This window comes from Ambystoma mexicanum, chromosome 10 (genome assembly GCF_040938575.1).
Source record: "Ambystoma mexicanum isolate Mex_15411 chromosome 10, UKY_AmexF1_1, whole genome shotgun sequence".
Classification (NCBI taxonomy): domain Eukaryota; kingdom Metazoa; phylum Chordata; class Amphibia; order Caudata; family Ambystomatidae; genus Ambystoma; species Ambystoma mexicanum.
The window spans coordinates 1,169,063,817-1,169,089,220 of NC_090932.1; the positions used below are offsets into that span (position 1 = coordinate 1,169,063,817).

At 47.3% G+C, this 25,404-nt stretch overlaps 1 protein-coding gene across 3 annotated transcripts in view; it reads right to left on the reverse strand.

Annotated features, from left to right (window-relative positions):
* The window catches only part of PROM2 (prominin 2), a 531,075-nt gene that overhangs the window by 239,010 nt on the left and 266,661 nt on the right, over nucleotides 1-25,404 (reverse strand). For all 3 annotated transcript variants that reach the window (XM_069619114.1, XM_069619113.1, XM_069619112.1), the window contains exons 6-9: nucleotides 25,195-25,284; nucleotides 17,401-17,600; nucleotides 805-879; nucleotides 327-390 (exon numbers count right to left, since the gene is read on the reverse strand). In XM_069619114.1, coding sequence (XP_069475215.1) covers nucleotides 327-390; nucleotides 805-879; nucleotides 17,401-17,600; nucleotides 25,195-25,284 — 429 coding nt within the window. The remainder of the gene's footprint in view (nucleotides 1-326; nucleotides 391-804; nucleotides 880-17,400; nucleotides 17,601-25,194; nucleotides 25,285-25,404) is intronic.

Sequence of the window (25,404 nt, forward strand, 5' to 3'; positions counted from 1 at the left end):
GTGTGCGCCTACAGATAGCTATATACACCCAAACACAGGAAGAATGAGCAGTCATTGGCACAACTTGGATGTGGTGCTCAGTTTCCCCATCCAGTCAGGGGGCTACCCTATGAGATCCTGACCAATCCCAGCATCAGTCACTGGAATGCGCGTACCACTGGGAGGCAGTGCTTCCTCGGTGTCTGCCTGCCTTCCGAAATGGCAGCCAATAGCATACTCTGGCTTCTATGTGCCAATGCTCCATCAGTGTGTGATTTCTTCTCCCTCCTTCTCAACCCCAGCCACTATACAGGGCATAAACACTGCTGTGCCGCGGCGTTACTTACTTTGGATCCCATCCGCGCTCTTCTCATCAACCATTCTTGGGATATTGTTGAAAGACTGGAAGGCCTGGGGGAGCAGAGCAGAGTGTGTTATTCTCTGTGTAGGCCACAGAGCTGGTGGAAAGATGTTTGCTGTCAATGGCAGCATTTATCCAGCCATTGCCCCAAACCCGGCAACCCACCTTCGTGTGACCTTCTGCTTGGCACGCACTGGTGCTGTCACATGAAACCAACCCCGAGGCCCCTTCAAGCTACGATGGCACATTTTAGGAAACAAATAGCAAAGGGAAGATGGTCTGATGTGTGCCCTCCAAAGATTCTGTGCAAAAAGGACATACAATGGTTCCCATTGGAATGAAGGAAATCAGCCTGTGGCTGGGTTCTCTTCAGACTGGCACTGAATGCCTACATCGCCTTTGGGCAGTGCCAGTGCTGGGGAAAACATGGGGCAAGGGCAGGATTCTGGACACAGTTTACTCACTTTTTGGAAAATAGCAATCATGTTGACTTTTGCTGCATCTTGTAAGTTTTTTAAAACAGCTCCAACTGAAGGCACCTGGAAGGAAGGAAACGAGACAGTGATGAGGCGGGGTTTGCAGTCCCCAGTATAAAAGGTGCTGAGTTTTCTGTGGCATGCCAACGGAATTGGTAATAACTCCCCTTTCAGATCCGCCTTCAACTATTATGACACAGGGATCAGTGATATGCCTCCACACTCACCCCCTAAGATCTAAGATGTGGGGGGTCTCCTCCAGGTAACACAGGATAAGGATTGGTGTTAATTCCCTCACTTCATGTGGTAGACTTACATCTCCACCAAATGCCACAAGACAGGGATCGCTGATCAGCCTTTAGATGCCTTCAGATGTCGCAAGACAGGCATGGCAACGCCCCTCGTCGGCCTTGGAGTGTATGTTGCTGGACAGCATGTGGTAGGCATGCGTGATACATGCCTGCCATTGGATTTGGGACTTGTGTCTCATTAGATGTCTCATGAGGTGGGGGCCATTGTTTATTTCCACTCTTGGGATCTCGGATTCCTCTCCATCTAATTTCAGAGGCTAAGGACCCCCACAGTTCTCTCGCTCCAGACTTGAGATTGGGACATCACAAGCTGGGGGATCAGTGGTGGTCCCCCTCTGAGTGATTTTCCAACCGGTAGCTTCATGGATCCGAACAGTTCTCTTTTCATGTCCAGTTTAGAGCACTGGCGCAGTGAGGTATTGTGGGACCCTGGCCATCATTTAATGGCATGCATTCTCTCTCTCTCTCTCTCTCCCATTCACTCACCTTTTTTGTGGATTACTCCTCTGCTCTATCCCCCCCTCTCTCTCCCTCTAATGCCCACTCTCTTTTTGGGTCTTTCCGGAAAGAGCATTAATGGGCCCAATGGAGCTTTTGCAACTCAAAAGCAAAGGGCTTCTGCGGAATCTAGTTGGAATGCAATGTTCTTTATTTTGTTATGGGTCTTTTCTGAGTCGTGCAAGTGATGTGTACCCGCCACACCACTAGCATGAAGCACGCTCTTATTTTACAGTAGACACCTCAGAGTCAAGCAGTGCAGTAAATGTGTGATGCTAAAAAAGCCTTGGTACCCAACTCTGTAAAGTGCCCTGGCTTTCAAAGAACCATGTATCTAAGACCCCCTACCTCTCCTCTGACATGTCATGGGTTCACACCCTGGATTCCCAGCTCAACTCTATTTGGGAATAGATGTTCTCCAAATTGCTTAACCTCGAATCGAATTGTATGAATATTACATAGAAGGAATGGGGTACCTTTGGAGCACATCTGGGGTTAGTGGTACGGGGGGGGGTAAGTGGGTTGGCCCTAGTGGACTTGCTTGATCCTGCCAGAAAGATAGGAACCAAACCACCTGATAGTGGAGGTACTTAGATGGGGGACTGAGTCTGTAGAACAGAATATCATTGCCCGCCATGTCGACGGCAGCATACAGGTGTAAATGGCAAAGAAAGGTTACCTTGGCTTCCTTTTACATCATCAACCTTTCATCACAGAGGGGTGGATTAGGACTACCTCTGCCCCATGTCCAGGTCGGAAATCAGGCTGCAAATCATCCAGGGGTGAATGGCGCAAGCTGCGATCCTGAGTTTAGAGAGAGTTCGAGTCATCTGTCCAAACTCTGGCAGAAAGAATTCGATATTATATCAAGCATTGTGCTGGTCATCTGTCTCCTTCTATTGTAGATCAATGCTTCCCCCAAAGGATATGCAGCTGCGCGAGGGGTCATCTGTGTTGTCTGGGTCCCTCTACATCCCCATATATATACAAGGTTGAGGCAGGCCTTATCACGCAACATGACCACCACCTGTCTATTCCAGCTGCAAGGGAGTGAGATACGTTAGATATTGCGCACTGCGGTGGACTGCTTATTTGTGCTGGCGTACGCAGACCCAGTGCTGGGGGACCTGGGAAATGTAGTCATGAAAAAGATTAAGATTTCAAATGCATACGAAGTGGATATGGTTGGACTCTGCATGATCCTTCCAGAAAGATAGGAACCAAACACATGTGTATTCCAACTTCATGTGTATTCCAACACATGAAGACTCTTTCCTCGCGCCTGGAGAAGGACAATTTGGGAACATAAAGGAGGACTTTGTCAGAGGACCCAAGAGTGCGCATTGGGGTCTACGGCTGGATATTTGTCTTGCGTTGGCAATGGGCAGGCCCGAGGAAGGCTTTGTGGGCTAGTCCGAGGGCCTCAAAGAGAATCTGCTCCTACGCAGCAAGCCTGTACAGGGAGCCCCAGGCTGCAGAGGTTGGCTGTCTGTTGGAAAGACTGAAGATGCAGCAGGCAGCATCATTCTGCAGTAGTTGCAGCTTGTGAATGGAGGCGTTGGAGATGCCCGTGGATAGGGAATTGCTGTAGTTCAGGGGGGAGTTGACTAGGGCTCTGACTATGATGTGTTTGAAACTAGAATGAATGACAGGGAGTATCATTTTCAGTTTCCACATTTGTAAAAAGTGGGTCATTGTTATTTTGTTGAAGTGGGAGAGGAGGGACATAGCTGAGTCCATCCCTATACGCAGAGTTCTGTGGAAGGAGGATGCAGAAAAGAGAGGAAGGAGGAAGGAGAGAGGAGAGAACACGAGGGTGCAAAGAAGAACTTTGAGGTGCCTAAGAAAGATGATTTGTAATTTGCTTTTATTGAGATTAAGCCATTTGGAGAACATCTATTCCTAAATAGAATTTTCCGGAGTTTGATCTTGAGAAAAAGTGGGTGATGGGAAGGTACAAGTGGGTGTTGCCTGCATACAAATAAGATGGCACTTGCCAGGGACGAGCCTTCAGTGTCTGGGGATTCGTGCACTGGAATATGCGTCTTCTCGGGCTCCAAGCAGAGTGCAACCATCTTTGCCTTCGCAGGCTTTTGAAATCTCCATTTTTGTATGAACTAAACTCCCCTGGTCCCCCCTCGCCTGACCTGTGCACACCAGTGCCAAAGGCAGTGCATACTCGTTCACTCCTTCATGCACTCAAAGCTGGAATAAACTGGTAGAGGACATGTGGTATACTAATGCCTGCTTCAAACTTACATATTGAACTAGGTAAGGGCAAGAACAAAGCAGGTGATCGCGGGCACCCATGGAGTGGTTGAATATCCTTTTGGGGGGAGGGGGGGCTGGAATGGAACAGAAGGGGTCAAAAGACAGATGGCCAGCATAATAGTGATATGTTATTGAGAATGTCACTTTTTTTAAAATTGAATTCTTGCTTCCAGAGTTTTGAAGCCTGAATTAGACTTTTAAAATCATATCATTTATTTGTATATATGCACATGGTCTTTACATAGGTTTTAGAGTCCCCATGGTCTTTGCCCGGCTATCTCCTTGACTGCTCACTGGTATTTGGGACACACTGGCCCACATTGGGCTACATGTTTGGGCGTAGCGCATAGCAAGACTTTGCCCCTGCTTCCATTTCTTCCTAGCCAGGATAAGCAGTCTCATGTACCCATCTGGTGGATGGGAGGGATACAGCAGCAAGTGGGGCCCTATTTATTTACCTGCCATTTTTTTACCATGACTTTTGATTGCTATTTCATTTTTTGCTCTTTAGTAGCTAGGGAATTTTGATGCGTGCTAGCTTATCTTTTTTGAAAAGTTTGCAGTTTTAGTGGGATCACGTGACTACTGGAACGTATTTCCAGACAGAGCTAAATTAAGTACCTTTCCACTTTTTTTCCACATTAAATTTTCGATGGCTATATACATTGACAATTAGCTTTACACTTTATAATTCGAGAAGAAAATGCGAGAAGAATTAAAGTACACTTTCGCTTATATTGGGAATTGCTTATTGTTTGACTATACTATTTTAATGCTCATATATAATGCTTACATGAAAAGATGTGCAAACATGCTAAATAGAAGTGTGGGGGCGTGTTCTTATGTGTTCATTTTTAAGAGGCACTATATTGCAAGTGTAGTGGTATGTTTTTCAGTGAGCACAGTTTGCAGTGACCTTTAATGACTTTCAATGCTGATCATTTACAAAAGAGTGACAACAGCAGATTCTCAAAGGTTCTGGTGGTAGTCCGGCAGCAATATAGATTACTAATAGTAAGCCTGTCAGGTGCTCATCGGTAAAAGGTTCACCTGCCATATAGGCATAAACCACCCCTCTATTTCTCTCTCTCTCTCTCTCTCTCTCTCCCTCTCTCTCTCTCTCTCTGTCGCTCTCTCTCTGTGTCTCTCTCTATCTCCCCCTCCCTCTCTATCTCTCCTTCTCTTGCCATATAGGCATAAACCATACCTCTCTTTCTCTCTCTCTATCTCTCTCTCTCTCTCTCGCTTTCTGTATCTCTCTCTCTCCCCCTCCCTCTCTATCTCTCCTTCTCTTGCCATATAGGCATTAACCACCCCTCTCTTTCTTTCTCTCTCTCTCTCTCTCCCTCTCTTTCTCTATCTCTGTCTCTCTCTCTCTCTCCCCCTCCCTCTCTATCTCTCCTTCTCTTGCCACATAGGCATAAACCATCCCTCTCTTTCTCCCTCTCTCTCTCTGTCTCTCTCTCTCTGCCCCTCCCTCTCTATCTCTCATTCTCTTGCCATATAGGCATAAACCACCCCTCTCTTTCACTCTCTCTCTCTCCCCCTCCCTCTCTATCACTCCTTCTCTTGCCATATAGGCATAAACCACCCCTCTCTCTATCTCTCTCTCACTATCTCTCTCTCTCTCTCTCTCCCCCTTCTCTCTATTTCTCTCTCTCCTCTTCCCTTCTCTCCCTCTCTCTCTCTCTCCCCTTCTCTTCCTCTCTCTCTCTATCTTTGTCTCTCTCTCTCCCCCTCCCTCTCTATCTCTCCTTCTCTTGCCATATAGGCATAAACCACCCCTCTCTTTCTCTCTCTCTCTCTCTCTCTTTCTCTCTCTCTCTCTCCCCCCTTCTCTCTATCTCTCTCTCTCTCTCTCTTTCTTCCCTTCTCTCCCTCTCTCTCTCTTTCTTTCTCTCTCTCTCTCTCTCGGACCCTGCATTAGATTAGGTATATCTTTATTTTTGGATACGAAACCAACCACAGCCCCAAGCAGATAGTGTGTCTACCTCTTGGCTGGAGGTAAAGCTCTGGGAAACGAGGGCATGATGAATATCGTGTCACAGCCAGAAGCATACGCGTGTCACATTAGCTATAGGCCACTCCCATGCCGTTTCCACCGTGCCCATGCCAGATTTTTCTCAACTAAGCACATTCTCTTGTCTTTTCTCACAGTGTCCGCAAAAAACAACTATATTTGTTTCACATTTACTGCAAAAAATGTCATGCCCGTTTCAACACTTCCAGGCATTTTTTCCTCAGTTCTGCAAATTATCATGCTAGACTCTAGCCTGTCCCGGAAAATACCCATATAATTTGCATGTTGCTTATATACAACTGTTACGTCTAGTGCTACTTTGCCTCCAGCAAATCCACCATACCAGGTTCACAATGTCTACAACAAATTGTTACACTCGTTTCCTAATGCCATGCCAGAATTGCACCCACAAAGCGCATTGCCCCAAGAAAATCACCATGCCAATTTCACCAGTACCATGCAAGTGTTGCCTCGGGGAAGCAAATTATCATGGCAATAGCTAGCTTCTGCCAGACAATGACAATTTAATGTTCCCATTTCCCATATAAACCTGGCATCTCAATTATTAATTTTATCCAGATAATCAACATGCCAATATCACATTGCCTATAGAAAATTGTCAAACCCATTTCAACCGTGTCATGCCAGTCTTATTCTAGCTAAGCACATTGTCATTACTGTGTCTTCACAGTGCCCAGAAAGTTACCAGTTTCAACAATACTATGTCAGTTTCAATTTAATACAGCTTACTCGCCTCCCTGTTTCTACATTGCCCGGACAATTATGATGTCAGTTGAAATTGTTCCCAGAAAATGGCCATGCCGTTTGCTACATTGCACCAAGGAAATGACCATAACATGTCGCATTGCCTCCAAAAAGATGTCTTACAAGTGTTAAGAGTGATATGTCAATTTGTCATGGCAGTGTCTTCTTTGGTCCTTCCTACGTAGTCTCCCACTACCAGCAATCACTACTTTGCATCATCCTTGCACAAGCTTCCGCACAGAGGCATTTGCCCACTCATCCCCTCCAGTGATTTGGACCTAAGCCTTTCCGCTGATAATAATTTAAGTCTGCTTTGCAGGCCGGCACTGTTATCCGTTCCGCACTTTGCTCGTGTCTGTCAGAGAGCCTACAAAGGCTGTTAGTTAAAGGCGAGTATCACGCCCCCCACACCTCTTCCCAGTCCATGTATGTCTGCTGCGCGATCTTGCGGCATGCACGGTTGGTGGCAGCGCTTATATAGAAATAATGTCGCCATGGCAGCAAAGGATGGCTGGCGTTTGGATCTATTGCCCGCATGTTAGCAGCAGTTTCATTTGGAAACTGACTGAGCATTCTCGGTGTATATTCACCGCTTCCCTGTGTCTAGTGCTATAGCGGGTTAGCTTGTACCTAACCCCCCCACCCCACCCATTCTTTCCTGCATGAGATGTCCATTTGGTGTCTGGCTTCCTTGAAAGCAGGATGGGTTGGAGTAGCCATCCTGGCAATCCCAGCCCAAGTGTGAATAGGATGGTAAGTGTGTGCAGGTCCGCAATTTAGCCGGACCAGCCCTTGCAGACCGGGTGCCGCCCCTCGACCGGCGGTGGGAGTTGTGCGTTCATTCGCGTGCCAATTTCTCTGCCATTTGCAGAATCTTTTTTGCTGTGTCCCAGGGGAGAGCCACGAAGAGCCGCCGCCCCCAGGCGTCCTTCGCTGCCAAGAGAGGGCAAAGCGCTGTGCCGCTGTGAGACCTGGCGCCCATTGCGGTCAAAACCGCCTTATGTGTTTACTAAAAGCTGGCTTTAAACGCTCTTCTTACAAAAAATTCCTGCAAAAAGAACTTGGCTTATTGTGTAAATGGAAGTCAAAATCCTTGGCCCAAGTAATTATCTCACCCGCCCCGCCCGATGGATACCTGTTGTCCTGAGCCACTGCCTCTGCATCGGCTCCTGGTGTCTGGTGCGGTTCTGCGCTCAGGGCTAGCGGTCAGATGAAGTTCAGCACCTTGGACAGTGCTGCGCCTGAGACTGGTCAATGCAGCGTCAGAATGCCAGCGATCCCGCACGCTAGCCAGTAGGAGCAACTGGCAACATGTTCTACATGGGTAAATGTGGCGCAGATTAGCATGACCGCGATTGGTTTGGAGAACAAATATTACCCTTTCAATTGTGAGACTCCTGCAACTGAACCACTACAAGGCAGTGACAAAGGCCCATCAGACCCGACCCAAGGCATGGGCAGTCTGTGCAGTAGTCCAGGGCCCCGCTGTCAGGGGTCGAAGTGTAAACAAAAAGTAGTGGAACTATGTTCCTTCTACCCGCCCAATTTTCTGCCAACTACCCCTATACTCACTGCCACCCTCTCCCCCCCATGCAAACCCCATATCTGGGTCCTTCCTTGTCTCCAGTCCACCCTGCAACATTGTGTTTTACAACAGTTATGGTAAGACTGAAGAAAACACAAAGAAAATGGGTTGAAATTATCACCATTAGTGTGCCATTGTCCCACTCAGCATGCACCTTCATGCAGCCTCCCTTTCACCTTCTTCTGTTCGCACCTCTTAAAGAACATGGCCAGCCACAGACACACCCCTCCCATTGCCTGCTAAAATGTCTGAGCCAGCCATTCAAACATAGTTCAGAAATAGTATTTTTAAAAAGGTTGCTGTGCCGGAACAGTATTCTGGGTCGCATTAAGTAGTGGAACGATTATGAGGTACCCCGAAAAGAGAGAGACACCCATTCCCAGCGGCCCATCAGATAATGCAGGCCCTTTAATGACAGCTTACCCCTTTCTTCCCTTAAGCAACGCATAAAAGTGGGGCAATTTACAAATGATGGCCCATTTAAGGGATCATTGTTTTGGAGGAGATGTTCATAACGTTTCTATGTTAAGAAATACAAATAGGTATTTGCAGTCTGAAAGCACATACACAGCACCAGCTAGCTGCCTAAATCTACGCCCTCCTCCAGGTCAATTACAATATATCAGACACAACAGTTTTAAATTAGCGACGTTATTTTCAGATGTTCATATTTAACACACCGAAAAGAGTTTATTTTTGGTATAATGTGATATTTTCATCACATCATACATGAACCCTGCATTTGTCAAACACAAGCATGTAATCTTTCCACACACATTACATCTTATTATTATTTTTTATGTAATTGTGTGTAGTTCTTAACAGATGTTTTACAATCATAAGTACTAAACCAACTAATAAAAATGCATATTTAGTGTCACAAGACAATATGAATACAATACAATAAAATTACCTATTTACAATAAAATACCAAATTCATACATACATACAATCATTCATATCTAAAAGGACACTGCAACGGTTTCGTTTCAAACTGTACTAAAGCACCCTCTGCACTTCTTTTACTAGTATAATAGCTAGTAGTGGTAGATTGCCAACCCAGGCCTCATTTACTCAATAACTTCTGAATCCTTTGCCAAATCCTAAATAAAGCCAGGAGGACTTTCATAGATTCTGTGTTCAAACAAAACACCCAGAAATCGGATAGAAGTAAAATTGTACATGAAAGGGCTAAGCAACACCATGTAGAGTGAGACAGAGGCGTTGCTAGGGGGGGCTAAGGGGCTATAGCCCTGGGTCTTTTGGTTGTAGCCACGGATAGAAGCTCAGGGGTTACAACCAAAAAGGCTAGCTAGCCCCCAGTCCCGACAGTCCCAAAATTAGCATAGCCCCGGATCTTTTCCAGACTTAGCAATACCCCTGGAGTGAGCCCAATACCGGGCACTCCATCAGCACATGTCTGGCTGTCTCTTGGTTAGATTTTACTCTACACACTCTGGAAATTCTTGCTTCTGGTGATATGTTTCGCTTTGGGCTGCATACTGCCAAAATTGTTGAATGATTTATCCAAAGTCCTAGTCGGAAGTTGAGGACAGCTGGATCAGGGCACAACAATAAATACCTTTCAGGTTTCATGAAACTGTGAACCACAGACCCCACACTACCATAGCCCTTGAGTGTGGCAAAGTGGTCAGAATTGCATAGCCAGTCCCATTTCGTCAGCCTTCGGGTAAAGGCCCCTTTCAGCGTTGAAAAGACAGAACATCAACTAAAATTTGGAAACCAGTCAATTGCAGAACACAGGTCCCCAAAGAGTTTCACTTGTGGAGGAGTGGATTTCTCAGCCTGGCCGATATCATAGTTCATACCTAATTTGTCCAAAAGTGGACAGATAGGAGCTGCCTTTGCCTTTAGCATCAGGGACCCCCTACACAACAGACGTTGTGCTCTCATTGACAAGAGACCTAGCTCTAGTCGCATATACTCAATCAGGGTAGATCTTGTAAGCCCCAGTAGTGTTCTCCAGAAACAGGATTCCACCCCCTCTAACCACCGTAAGTCTCTCATGGCCAAGGCCTCTAGCACATATAGGATTGTTGGGCAGAGCCAGTGTTTGTAGAGTACCACAACATCTTTTAAATAAAAGCCAGCATGGTCTGCTAGGAACTTCTTAGAGATACATGTAATTTGTCTCGCTTTTCTGACCTTGATCTCGAATATGTCAGCGTATTCTGATGTCCTTGACATCTCCAGCCCCAAGTATTTGTAGGTGTCAGTATATTCCACGGTGCCCACAGAGGTTGTTATCTTTGTTATGTTGATTTATTTGGGCGCAACCAACATTACTTTGGTTTTGGATAAATTTATCGCAAGACAGTTTTCATTTGCATATACCACTAGTTCGTCCAGCATGGCATTTATCCCAGTTAATTGATAGTCAAATATAACTAGGCCGTTGGCATAAAGCATTCCACCAATAGGGATGGAACTGATCGTTGGCATACAGCCTGCTCTAGCCAACAACCTGCCCAATAAATCTGCTATGTAGATGTTAAAAAGCAAGGGGGCTAAAATACATCCTTGTCTCACCCCCTGCTAATTCGCATCTCCTCCGACAGCTGACCATAGTCACCAAGCCAAATCCGGGCAAAGTTGTCGGTATTACTTCAAGGAGCCAACTGAGGCACCCCCAAGTCTGCATCTTGCTCCAAAGAATACTGCAGTCAACCTGATCAAAGGCAGACCTAAAATCCACAAAAGCAATATTGACTGAGGTTCTAGTGTCACCCCTTGCCTGTGTTATGATTGTGTCCAGCACCCTGATGTTATGAACGGTGCGGGACCCAGGTCGGAAACCTGTCTGAGAAGGATGTAAGATGTTATCGGTCTTAACCCAGGCTTGTAGATGCTCTAAGACATATCAGGCAAACACCTTCGCAGTAATATCAAGCAGGGATAACAACCGGTAGTTTTCAGGAACCAGTCGGTCCCCGGCTTTATATACTGGAACCAAAATTGATTTCTTCCAGGAGTCCGGGATAGATCTGGACTAGCAAACTTTGTTGAACCGGGGCATAACACTCCTGCCCATCAACCAACATCCCCCTTCATGACAGCCGCTGACAAACCGTTTGGCCCCGGAGCTCCAGAATTTCCGAGCTTCATTAGATGGTCACAAATGTTTCTAATGTTAAACTTGATGGGCAATGGGAAGACATCTGCCAACCCGGCTCAAACATGTCAGATTCATTAAACATTTTGTCCTCTACGAACTTGACCCAAACCTCCTCTCTTATTCGATTCAGGATAGTCTTAACAGTGGGCTTCCTAGCAGATGACAGTATCCTCCACATACTGCCCGCATTACTGCTCATCAGTGCCTCGATCATCATTTGCCAATTTCCAATCCTCCCCTTCAGTTTCTGCCTCTTAACCCTATTTCTGTATTGATTCTTCAGCCTGGCGGATTCATGTTCCAAGAAAGAGGCAGAGTACCAGAGTTAAGTAAGACTTGCAGCTGCATCCTAAGAGCTCTTTTTGCCGTATTGATTTTGGGATCATAACGGTGGATAGACCTGCTGGCATGCCTTGTGATTATCTTGCCTCTCTTTACACCAGTACTAGTGGCAATCGCCTCCAAACAGTGCTCAATCTCATTCAGAGATCACTGAGACAGGACAACCTCTACCTTATTGAGCTCCAACCACAACTTATCACAGGCCCTCAGGACATTCCCTTCAGACCATGCCAATCTGTTGCTGGCCTGGGAGGCCAACAGGTTAGTTGGACTCCTTAGTAACCGGTCCTGGTAGCCCAATGACCATGCAGCACTCAACCCGGCATGGTGACTCGATATGTGGTTTTCAACCAATAGCCTTTTAATCAATTCCACCAGACCAACGTTACAGGACACGTAGTCCAAAGTTGCCTTACGGGTATCAACCTGCCAGGTTGCTTTGCCCGGGATGTCCCCAGATGTTCTGCCATTAAGTATTACCAAATCCCACTCAGCCGTAAACCTTAGCCACTTTTCCCCTTTTCCTGTTTACTTCCTTTCACTCCATTCTACTAATAGTACATGCAGAGGTAAAATTCCCCTCAACCAAGTGGTCCCCACATCTGGCATTCAGATCACCACACAGAATAATACCATCCTCCCCCTGGACCTAACCCCAGTTTGAAATCATCATTTCTACAAAGGCAAATATGTCATCCGCGAGGAGCCTCCAGGAGGGTCATAGAGGTTAATCAGTAATAGCTGCTTCAAAGTAGCTGGCTCCTTTAGTAGCACCTCAACCGCCAAGACGTTTCTCTCTGGGTCACTGGGGAGAATGGTTTGTGACTCTAGCTCATGACAAACTGCAGTTACCAGCCCACCAGACGGACGCCCTACCGGGCCCTTTTTTTGCCTCAGCCTGGTGCACAGAAAAACCATCTACCAGCAACTGGTCAACTAGCCAAGTTTGCTGGAGCATAAATGCCACATGTTGTAATAAGAAATCCAATGAGTGGCATTTTTGAAGCAAATGGGAGTGGCCTCTGGTGTTCCAAGAAGCCCAAGTGAGTTTTCATTGTGGTAGGCCCTCCACCCCCGCAAACATTGACCTGAGCCATTTCCAGCCTTGAGCATTGTCTATTGTAGTGACAGACGGAGCACTCCTGGTTTGAGGGATGGGAACCTCCCCTGCGGGGCTCGGGGGTTTAGCACAACAGTTACAGCAGATTGGTCCTTCCTGGAGAACAACCGCCTTGCCCAACTCAAATCCCAAGAATTCCAATGATTCTACTTGAACTCTTATCAGGGATGCCATAACAGGTAGGCAACAATGCTTCCGGGAGTTACCCCCCCCCGCCCTTCAATGGCTCCAGATTCTCGAAGTCAGCTGAGCTAAGAATACGCAAAGCCAGGATTTTACAACTGGTTCTGAGGAGTTTGCTTCTGTTAATGTGACTTTGCTGTTCACCACAGTTTCCTAATAGTACATTTTTCTGAGATCTAACACCGGCCTGGTAGATGGTACAGCAGCTGGGAAGAGCTTTAAATCCCCACTTCCTTCTTGGTCTACTCCCGGTATAACCACGGAATCGTTCACCAGCAGGATAGGTACATCTTTGGGTATCTCAGCTCTGGGTGTAACTTGGGCCGGCAAGCTGGCTGTTGAATCCAGCGAAGGAAGAGTTTCCTCCACTTCGTCTTTGAGTAGCCAGCTTGTCAGGGTACCCTTGCTCGCTTAACAGTGCTTCTTTTGGCAATTCTCCTTTTTCTTCCGTCGCTTCGCCACCTTTCTCTGGATGGTCCCTGATGCAATAATGGAATTTAGTAGCAGGGACTGGGTGTTAACGGGCACAACAGGAACTGCCTTTTTTTGTTGTTGCCGTTTCTTTAATTTGCTCTGCATTAGTCGTTGCTTACGAGTTGGATAATTTAGCTGTGAGTGTGCTGAAAAGTCCAGCATACTGCTATTTGAGAACATACCTTTGGAAGGGATAGTGATCGGGCAGACGTCAGATAGCATAACCGGGCCCTCAGGCTATAGCACACCTCCCAGTTCCACCATATCTCGCTGTGCGAGTTCCAGGCAACTCTCCAAGCCTGCCTGCAGCACTGCCATATGATCAGCTTGTTTCAGTACTTCGGTATGTATTCTCCCACATAGATGAGCAGGATTTTGACCACAAAATTCAGAACATCCCATGATTATCCCACCTCCAAGTGCCTTGAATGATCACCCATAACAGAACCATTTCTCCCTGTTGCGGGACCGGCCATCCTCCCGGATGGATCTTGCCCACCTGCCCACTCATCTCCTCCAGTTTCCAGAGAGCAAGGGGTTGGGGAATGAAACAAATTGGGGGAAGCAGAGAGCTGCTGGGAAGGGGCTTGGACTGTTTTTTGAAGAATAGTCCTGGAGGGATGGACAGAAATGAGGCTGCTTGTGTTCAGAAGCAGAGTGAAGGGGGCCCAGAGCATCTGAAGTGCCATTGGAATGCCCCACTCCAATAGAGTTCAAAATTGCCAGAGGCAAATCCGCGCCAGCTTCCAGAGAGCCACCCCCAGAGCACATCTGGTAGCATAGTCTGTGGAGGGAGTTGTTGTCAATATCCTCAAACTTAGAGTTGGAGGCTGCCCCAGTGATAGAACTCCAGTTGACCTATTCAATCTCTCTGCCGCAGTGGCTGTTTCCACTTGTAGTCTGGCTGGCTTGGCACTTTTAGACCTAAAGTACTTTGTAATTTGACCTGGGCTCAGGCATGGTGATATTACCGCAGCAATTATGTCAACCCTTTCTTCCACCTGTCCACCTTCTGGATCTCCTGCAAAGGGGACTGGCTGCGCTGGAGTGTTAATAGTCATTCACCTTGCCACTTGTTTTTCTTTTTTTGAAGGTTGTAAGCTCTTTGCTTGTGGGGCACTTTCAGGGGCATGATTGACAGATTCTGCAGGGATCAAGGTAATCAATCTACTGCCCAACACTCGCCCACTCAGGGCTTTTTAGAGCCTTCACAGGATTTACCCCAGCTCTGGGTTTTAGTTTGCAGCCTGACGATTTGGCTTGATGTAGTTGGGGGACAGGATCCTGCACCTCACGGTGCTCCTGCGACCAAGACAGGGGTAGTGCAGACAGCAGTGGACTAATGGCTGGGGTCAAAACAACAAGGGCACCACCCCCGCTATCAATCAATAATGGAAGTAACGCACACACACCATTGTAGACAAGTTGTACTCTTACTGCAAGACGGATAGCGCTCGTTGCCAAGTTTGGATCCTTCTCTGGAATGCAGGACCGCTAGACCGGCGTTCTCCAATGTTCCCTGGTCCCAATTACCAGGACTCCCAAACACCAAAACACACTGTGCACACACTGCGCTCCGCGTTTGCTGCAGCTTTTGTATTCTCCTCCTCCTCGCAATTATAATGGCAGAAAGACTTCACTTTGGATAGTGTGCAGCGTTTCCTCCAGTCACTTCTTGAAATTATGTTTTCAAAACCCAAAGTTGATTTTTTGGCATTTTGCTGAATTGCATTCTGGTATTTGTAGTCTCCCAGTTAGAGGGGTGGATAATGCCACAAGTGTACACTTTTTGCTTTACATATTGCTTTATATATTTGTATGGGTAATTTACTATGGTATTTGTACTTTTGAAGTCATCTTTAAAAACCAGAGTATTGTTGAAAGCCAGACGTGGAGTTAAGGAGGGGGAATGATGAGAGGGCAAGCGAGTCCTCAATGTTTGCCCAGGATGTGGCAAGAGAGGTTGTAAGCCTGGAGACTGGTGCAGTTATTTTTCGCTGATTGTGGCCATGTGCTCCTTTTCAGGGCAAAAGTAAAGGCTACATGGGGGTGGACAGCGCAACTTTTTTCAGAGGGCGGACTCAACCCCCTTGGGGTGTTTTTGAGGTTGCCAAACTTGCTCAAGCATTTGGCTACCAGAATTTCACCCTGGTTGTCATGTTTCCAGTGCAGACACCTATCCACAAGACACATAAAATGATCATAAAAAGCACATGCTCGTATTGGGATTTTGTCTTCTAGGGAATATTTCACGACATGTTGCTTGGTTAAAAAGGTGAGCCTCATTTATACTCGGCCAGCGTTTTTAATGGAAAATGTCCCCTCTCAGGTTATTTTTCTATCGTTGATTACTTTTTTTGAAAGGCCAATACTCTTTTTTCTGGTGCACTTTCTTCTAAGGGGAAATGTCAAGTGAGCTAAATTTGTATCTTTCACTTTAAGATATGTTCACTTACTGTGTGTATATTCTTGCGGAGCAGCTTTTGATTTTTGATATGGGGGTAAAAGTACCCACACCAAGTGAAGCGCGGGAGCCGCACCCCATGTCAAAACACCACATTTTACTGAGCACGTTGCTGCAGGAATAGGAAAGGAGACATGATTTACAGGAAAGTCTAAACATATAACATCTCAGCGGCAGTGTTCCAACTAGCTCAGTTGGCTTTGCAACTTACTGCTATAGGATCCCCTGCTATTCTACATCCGGCGAACAGTTTTGGCCTGCTCACCCCTTCCAATCAAGGCTCAAGGGGTATATTAATGAGGATACCGTCTTATTTTGTAGTGAGCAGCACTTGATAAACGTCATTATTATTTGATTTTTTTTTTGATTTTTTTTATATACAGTCAAAATATTCCTTATCTGAAATAAAAGCATATTGCTAATTTGAACCATATTCCCAAATATACACACAAAATATAAACATAAAAATAAAAACAATCGTGAAACTACTGAAAAAGCAGGCGTTAGTTTCAGTTAGTAAAACACAATCACCATATTTTTGCAATACCTTCCACAGATAGTGTTTTGAAACCAGAGTTTCAAAGGACCTTTTGCAAACAATATTTCTATCAATTACATCTGGGAAGAGATGTGTCCAAGCTCCTGAATTGCAGACTTCTCTCAAATTCGGCCTTCACCACTTAACCAAAGTAAGTGCTCCCGCAACACTTATCACACTATGCCTTATCTGCCAAAATTAGAAGTCTATACAAGGTATTCAGCTGTCTGCTACTTAAAAAAAATGCTCACTCCTGATATTGCCACATGAGTAATTGTTAATATTGACAATTCAAATGCTGGACGAGGCAGTGTCTTTCTCTACTACCTTGCGCATGGCAACATGTTTTTAATGTGACTTTCCATTATACCATTCCACAATAAAGACTCATTCTGTGATATCACTGATGTCACTCTTTATGCAAATTAGGGGAGGGGGGGGCACACATATTTTGCCTCCCAGGTCCCCACAAGCCCTGCTGCCCATAACAGCTCGATGGTTATGTCCTGAGCACGTTTCACAATATATGCCAGTAGACCAGACTGTGGTAAAGATGATCCCTTTTTCTAAAATATTCACCATGGCATTTTTCACTATTCGTGTTTGTGGTGTAGAATGTGCCAGCTCGCCTAGCCCACCGTGTTTTGCTTTGATCTTGGCCTTGCCTGTTGCTTCCAGGTAGCTATGGAAGGAAGGCTCACACCAGCTTCCCAACGTCGTCTATTCTCATCACTCATGCGCACCCACACAGTCATTCAGCTCATCGCTCACACGCGCCATGCCAATTCTTTCCGGTGTGTCCTTGAGTTCTACTTTGCACTTTTCTCCCCTTCTCTCATTACAGGTGTCACCTCGCGCCCCTCCTCGTGTCTCCCACCTTGCTGAAGTTTGACCCCAGCTCCAAGCTGGACACTCGGCTCAGGGCATCCGCGCAGGACACACAGCCATCGCTGCTGAGCACCTCCGTCATGTTCTGCCGTCGGTCATTTAGCGCAGTCGCCAGTACCACCTGTCGCTTCTGCAGGCTTTGCGTAGTGTCCTGCAGGTTCCGCACGTGAGGAATTAGAGCCTGCAGGTCTAAAGCAAAACAAAAACAAGTTTATAATCATACAAGCATGTGCAGGAAACGTTTCCCATATAATTCTGATGTTGTCAGTCTCCCTGTGCACCCCGCACCCACACTATACACTATATATACCAGCTTCTTCACCCCAGCCAGAGGCAATATGACTTAGAAGAGAGAAGTGAGTGACAAGAGACATGGGAACAATTGAGAACAAGTGACCAACAGGAAACGGTATCCGGTTAAATTCTCGAAAACATATTTTCGAAATGCCATTTTGTCGAAAACAATTTGCTGAACATTTTTTTTTAATGTATTATTTTTTAGTTTATGTTTTTTTGTTTGTTTCGTAAGTAAAAAAGAGTGTCCAAAAAATGGGGGTTAGGGGGAACACCCTCATTTCAAAAATAAAATTTAAAAAAAAACTTTGAAAAAAAAAGTTGCCAATTCGAAAATATGGCATTCGAAAAAGTCACCATAAACCACAGGAAACATTAGTTACCAGGTCCAGGACAAGAGCCCAAAGGGCTTGGGACCATGGCGCCCATCATGCAGTGCCACCAAAAGCATGTGCTTGTAATAGGAACCATTAGACACCAAGACTAAGTCACCAGGTCCAGGACAAGAGCCCAAAGGGCTCAGGACCACAGCGCCCTATCATGCAGTGCTACCAAAAATGTGTGCTTGAACAGAGACCATTAGACATCGGACTAAGTCACCAGGGCAAGAGCTCAAGGGCTCAGGACCACAGCGTCCTATCATGCAGTGCTACCAAAAGCGTGTGCTTGAACAGGGACCATTAGACATCGGACTAAGTCACCAGGACAAGAGCTCAAAGGGCTCAGGACCACTGCGCCCTATCATGCAGTGCTACCAAAAGCGTGTGCTTGAACAGGGACCATTAGACATCTGACTAAGTCACCAGGACAAGAGCTCAAAGGGCTCAGGACCACAGCGCCCTATCATGCAGTGCTACCAAAAGCATGTGCTTGAACAGCAACCATTAGACATCGGACTAAGTCACCAGGACAAGAGCTCAAAGGGCTCAGGACCACTGCGCCCTATCATGCAGTGCTACCAAAAATGTGTGCATGAACAGAGACCATTAGACATCGGACTAAGTCACCGGGGCAAGAGCTCAAGGGCTCAGGACCACAGCGCTCTATCATGCAGTGCAACCAAAAGTGTGTGCTTCAACAGGGACCATTAGACACCAGACTAAGTCACCAGGTCCAGGACAAGAGCCGAAAGGGCTTGGGACCATGGCGCCCTATCATGCAGTGCTACCAAAAGCTTGTGCTTGAACAGGGACCATCAGACATCTGACTAAGTCACCAGGACAAGAGCTCAAAGGGCTCAGGACCACAGCGCCCTATCCATGCAGTGCTACCAAAAATGTGTGCTTGAACAGAGACCATTAGACATCGGACTAAGTCACCAGGGCAAGAGCTCAAGGGCTCAGGACCACAGCGTCCTATCATGCAGTGCTACCAAAATCGTGTGCTTGAACAGCAACCATTAGACATCGGACTAAGTCACCAGGACATGAGCTCAAAGGGCTCAGGACCACTGCGCCCTATCATGCAGTGCTACCAAAAGCGTGTGCTTTTAAGAGGGACCATTAGACATCTGACTAAGTCACCAGGACAGGAGCTCGAAGGGCTCAGGACCACAGCGCCCTATCATGCAGTGCTACCAAAAGCGTGTGCTTGAACAGCAACCATTAGACATCGGACTAAGTCACCAGGGCAAGAGCTCAAGGGCTCAGGACCACAGCGTCCTATCATGCAGTGCTACCAAAAGCGTGTGCTTAACAGGGACCATTAGACATCTGACTAAGTCACCAGGACAAGAGCTCAAAGGGCTCAGGACCACAGCGCCCTATCATACAGTGCTACCAAAAGCGTGTGCTTGAACAGAGACCATTAGACATCGGACTAAGTCACCAGGGCAAGAACTCAAGGGCTCAGGACCACAGCGTCCTATCATGCAGTGCTACCAAAAGCGTGTGCTTGAACAGCAACCATTAGACATCGGACTAAGTCATCAGGACAAGAGGTCAAAGGGCTCAGGACCACTGCGCCCTATCATGCAGTGCTACCAAAAGTGTGTGCTTGAACAGGGACCATTAGACATCTGACTAAGTCACCAGGACAAGAGCTCAAAGGGCTCAGGACCACAGCGCCCTATCATGCAGTGCTACCAAAAATGTGTGCATGAACAGAGACCATTAGACATCGGACTAAGTCACCAGGGCAAGAGCTCAAGGGTGCAGGACCACAGCGCTCTATCATGCAGTGCAACCAAATGTGTGTGCTTCAACAGGGATCATTAGACACCAGACTGAGTCACCAGGTCCAGGACAAGAGCCGAAAGGGCTTGGGACCATGGTGCCCTATCATGCAGTGCTACCAAAAGCTTGTGCTTGAACAGGGACCATCAGACATCTGACTAAGTCACCAGGACAAGAGCTCAAAGGGCTCAGGACCACAGCGCCCTATCATGCAGTGCTACCAAAAATGTGTGCTTGAACAGAGACCATTAGACATCGGACTAAGTCACCAGGGCAAGAGCTCAAGGGCTCAGGACCACAGCGTCCTATCATGCAGTGCTACCAAAATCGTGTGCTTGAACAACAACCATTAGACATCGGACTAAGTCACCAGGACAAGAGCTCAAAGGGCTCAGGACCACTGCGCCCTATCATGCAGTGCTACCAAAAGCGTGTGCTTTTAAGAGGGACCATTAGACATCTGACTAAGTCACCAGGCAAGAGCTCAAAGGGCTCAGGACCACAGCGCCCTATCATGCAGTGCTACCAAAAGAGTGTGCTTGAACAGCAACCATTAGACATCGGACTAAGTCACCAGGGCAAGAGCTCAAGGGCTCAGGACCACAGTGTCCTATCATGCAGTGCTACCAAAAGCGTGTGCTTAACAGGGACCATTAGACATCTGACTAAGTCACCAGGACAAGAGCTCAAAGGGCTCAGGACCACAGCGCCCTATCATGCAGTGCTACCAAAAGCGTGTGCTTGAACAGAGACCATTAGACATCGGACTAAGTAACCAGGGCAAGAGCTCAAGGGCTCAGGACCACAGCGTTCTATCATGCAGTGCTACCAAAGGCGTGTGCTTGAACAGCAACCATTAGACATCGGACTAAGTCACCAGGACAAGAGCTCAAAGGGCTCAGGACCACTGCGCCCTATCATGCAGTGCTACCAGAAATGTGTGCATGAACAGAGACCATTAGACATCGGACTAAGTCACCAGGGCAAGAGCTCAAGGGCTCAGGACCACAGCGCTCTATCATGCAGTGCAACCAAAAGTGTGTGCTTCAACAGGGACCATTAGACACCAGACTAAGTCACCAGGTCCAGGACAAGAGCCGAAAGGGCTTGGGACCATGGCGCCCTATCATGCAGTGCTACCCAAAGCTTGTGCTTGAACAGGGACCATCAGACATCTGACTAAGTCACCAGGACAAGAGCTCAAAGGGCTCAGGACCACAGCGCCCTATCATGCAATGCTACCAAAAATGTGTGCTTGAACAGAGACCATTAGACATCTCACTAAATCACCAGGACAAGAACTCAAGACCACAGCGTCCTATCATGCAGTGCTACCAAAAGCGTGTGCTTGATCAGCAACCATTAGATATCGGACTAAGTCACCAGGACAAGAGCTCAAAGGGCTCAGGACCACTGCGCCCTATCATGCAGTGCTACCAAAAGCGTGTGCTTGAACAGGGATCATTAGACATCTCACTAACTCACCAGGACAAGAGCCCAAAGGACTGGGATCGTGGCACCCTATCATGCAGTGCTACCAAAAGCGTGTTCTTCAACATGGACCATTAGACATCTCACTAAGTCACCAGGACAAGAGGACTGGGATTGTGGCGCCCTATCATGCAGTGCTACCAAAAGTGTGTGCTTGAACAGAGACCATTAGATATCTGACTAAGTCATCAGGACAAGGACAAGAGCCGAAGGGCTCAGGATCATTGCACCCTATCATGAAATGCTACCAAAAGTGTGTGCTTTATCAGGGACTATTAGACATCTGACTAAGTCACCAGGACAAGAGCTCAGGAGCACAGCGCCCTATTATGCAGTGCTACCAAAAGCGTGTGCTTTTAAGAGGGACCATTAGACATCTGACTAAGTCACCAGGACAACAGCCCAAAGGGCTCTGGACCACAGCGCCCTATCATGCAGTGCTACCAAAAGTGTGTGCTTGAACAGAGATCATTAGACATCAGACTAAGTCGCCAGGACAAGTGCCCAAAGGGCTCGGGATCGTGGCGCCCTATCATGCAGTGCTACTAAAAGCTTGTTCTTGAACGGAGACCATTAGACATCTGACTAAGTCGCCAGGACAAGTGCCCAAAGGACTTGGGATCGTGGCGCCCTATGATGCAGTGCTACCAAAAGCTTGTACTTGAACAGAGACCATTAGACATCAGACTAAGTCACCAGGACAAGAGCTCAAAGGGCTCAGGACCACTGCGCCCTATCATGCAGTGCTACCAAAAGTGTGTGCTTGAACAGAGATCATTAGACATCAGACTAAGTCGCCAGGACAAGTGCCCAAAGGGCTCGGGATCGTGGCGCCCTATCATGCAGTGCTACTAAAAGCTTGTTCTTGAACGGAGACCATTAGACATCTGACTAAGTCGCCAGGACAAGTGCCCAAAGGACTTGGGATCGTGGCGCCCTATGATGCAGTGCTACCAAAAGCTTGTACTTGAACAGAGACCATTAGACATCAGACTAAGTCACCAGGACAAGAGCTCAAAGGGCTCAGGACCACTGCGCCCTATCATGCAGTGCTACCAAAAGTGTGTGCTTGAACAGGGACCATTAGACATCTGACTAAGTCACCAGGACAAGAGCCCAAAGGGCTCAGGATCATGGCGCCCTATCATGCAGTGCTACCAAAAGCGTGTGCTTGAACAGGGACCATTAGACATCTGACTAAGTCACCAGGTGGAGGACAAGAGCCCAAAGGTCTCAGGAGCACAGCACCCTATCATGCAGTGCTACCGAAAGTGTGTGCTTGTAATAGGGGCCAGTTGCACCCTTTCGGGGGAAAATGTGTGATTGGCTCAAATGATTCCGTAACACGGGAAGTCTACTGGGCTTCAGGGCATGGCATCTATGCCTGGTTTCCAGTGGAGGTGGGGAATTCACAAAGTGACTGCTCGGAAAGGCTATGACTTGGTGGCGGTTCCTTTCAAACTGGTGTATTCCATCTGTACCACAGTTTCCAGAGGAGGTGGTGATCCATGCACAACCTCCGCTGGAGGCGGTGCATTCATAAACACCCACCAGTGGTGATGCTGGATCCAGAAGCAGCCCCCTGGTTGGTGCGGTGCGGTGCAGAGTTCAACAAACAGCCTCCAGTGGAAACAGTGGATCTTTGAACAGTCTCTAGAGACGTGGTGGATTACAGTCACAGGACATCCTCCACTGGATATGATGAATCTATGAACAGTGTCCAGAAGTGGTGGTGGATCTTTCCACATCTCTCTGGTGGAAGTGTTGGATTATTGGACACCTTCCAGTGGAGGAGGCGTACCCATAAACAGCATCCAGGGAAGGTGGTGGATCAATGAACGGCATCCAGTGACAGTGGTAGATTCATAAACAGCCTCCACTGGAGGAGGCGGGTCTGTGAACAGTCTCATGGAGATGTAGTGTGGCTCCTAAGAACAGACCCCTCCAGTACAGGCAGTGGATCCATTAGCAGCTTCCAGTGAGGTGAAGGATTCAGTGGAGAGCCTCCAGGGGAAACCACGAATCTTTGACCAGTCTCTGGGGAATGTGGTGGATTACAGTCTTAGATACATCATCTCCAATGGAGGATGCTCTATGAACAGCGTCCGGAGATGGTGGTGGATCTGTCAACGTCCTCTGGTTGTGGTGTCGGATTATTAAACGCCTTCCGGTGGAGGAGGTGTACCCATAGACAGCCTCAAGGTGATCCAGGCAGTGGATCCGTTAGCAGCTTCCAATGAGGAGAAGGATTCAGTGAACAGCCTCCAGTGGAAACCACCAATGTCTGAACAGTCTACAGGGAAGATGGTGGTTTCCAGTTATATAATGGCCTCCAGTGGCAGTGATGGGTTTATGAAAAGTCTCCGGAAGAGGTGGTGGTTCTATGAACAGCCTCTAGAGGAGGCATTGGATTCATGACCAGCCTACCACAAAGTGGACTCAGGGGCAGCTTCCAGTCAAGGTGAGGGATTCAGGGGCAGCTCCCAGTCAAGCTGAGGGATTCAGGGGCAGTTTCCAGTCAAGGTGAGGGATTCAGAGAGAGTTTCCAATCAAGGTGAGGGATTAAGGGAAGGTTTACTGGGAAGGTGAGGGATTCAGGGGCAGCTTCCAGTCAAGGTGAGGGATTCAGAGAGAGTTTCCAGTCAAGGTGAGGGATTAAGGGAAAGTTTACTGGGAAGGTGAGGGATTCAGGGGCAGCTTTCAGTCAAGGTGAGGGATTAAGGGAAAGTTTCGGGAAAAGGTGAGAGACTTAGGGGCAGCTTCCAGTGAAGGTGAGAGATTCAGGAAAATTTTTCATAGAATTTAGGGTTCATGGGGCAGCTTCCAGTGAAGGTGAGAGATTGAGGGACATTTTTCATGGAATTTAGGGTTCATTGGGCAGCTTCCAGTGAAGGTGAGGGATTCAGGGAAATGTTTCATGGAATTTAGGGTTCATGGGGCAGCTTCCAATGAAGGTGAGGGATTCGGGGAAATGTTTCATGGAATTTAGGGTTCATGGGGCAGCTTCCAGTGAAGGTGAGGGATTCAGGGACATCTACCTGTGAAGGTGGGAGATTCGGGGACCGCTTCCAGTGGAGGTGTGGGGGCCAAGGAACACGATATAGAGGCAAAGGGGGGGGGGCTCGAAAACCCTCATATTTTCTTTTCTTTTGTTTGTTTTAAATAGTTACTTTAACTTGCATTTAAAAGACGTTACCTTGTGTCGCGGTGTTACTTTATGGTCTTCTATGTCACCTTGTATTGCCATTTCTTCGTGGTGCTTTGTGATACACTTTGCTTTCTGTTGTCGTGTGCTGTGCTGTGTTGCCCTCGGCTGTGGCATATGAAACTTGTTTGCTGATTGATGTTGTCCTGTGGGCCGCTCAGTGACCTTGTGCTTCTCTGTTACTCGGTGTGCTGTTTGTTGTGTATTAGTATGATGTACTTCTGTGACACCGTGTATCTTAAAGTGCTGTGTTAGCCACTGCTGTTGTGTATTGCCCTCCAATGCTTCATGTTTTCTCACACATGTGGCCAACTAAACGTTGTGCCTGTCTGTGTTAGCCTTTGTTGTGCTGTGTTATCCTGTGCCGTTTACCGGATGAGGTCTAACGTTACCCTTTGCTGCTATGGGTCAGGCCGTGTTTCTCTGTGTACTCCGTGTGCCGCTCTGGTACCCTGTTCTGTGTTAGCATGTGTTGTGTTTCTCCTTGCTGTGGTGTGTAGGGGAAAGCCTGTATTATGTGTTGTTGACTGCTGTCCTCTGGCACTGTGTCCTGTGCCGTCTTTCCCTGGGCTGGTCATTGTGACCCTGGATGCACCGTGTTGCGCTGTGCATGCGTTACCTTGTGCTGTTTTCTCTGCGTCCATCAGCAGTGGAATGACGGTAACGTTGAGCTTTGCAGTTATTGTGTTGCCAATGGTTTGTCCAACAGCTGCAAAGAAAGAAAGCACGTTTACTACACTCTCGTGCCGAGATCCTGACGGGCACACACACACGTTACAACCAAGGGAAGGTGCCACACAACCGGAATTACAGGACACAACAGAAGATG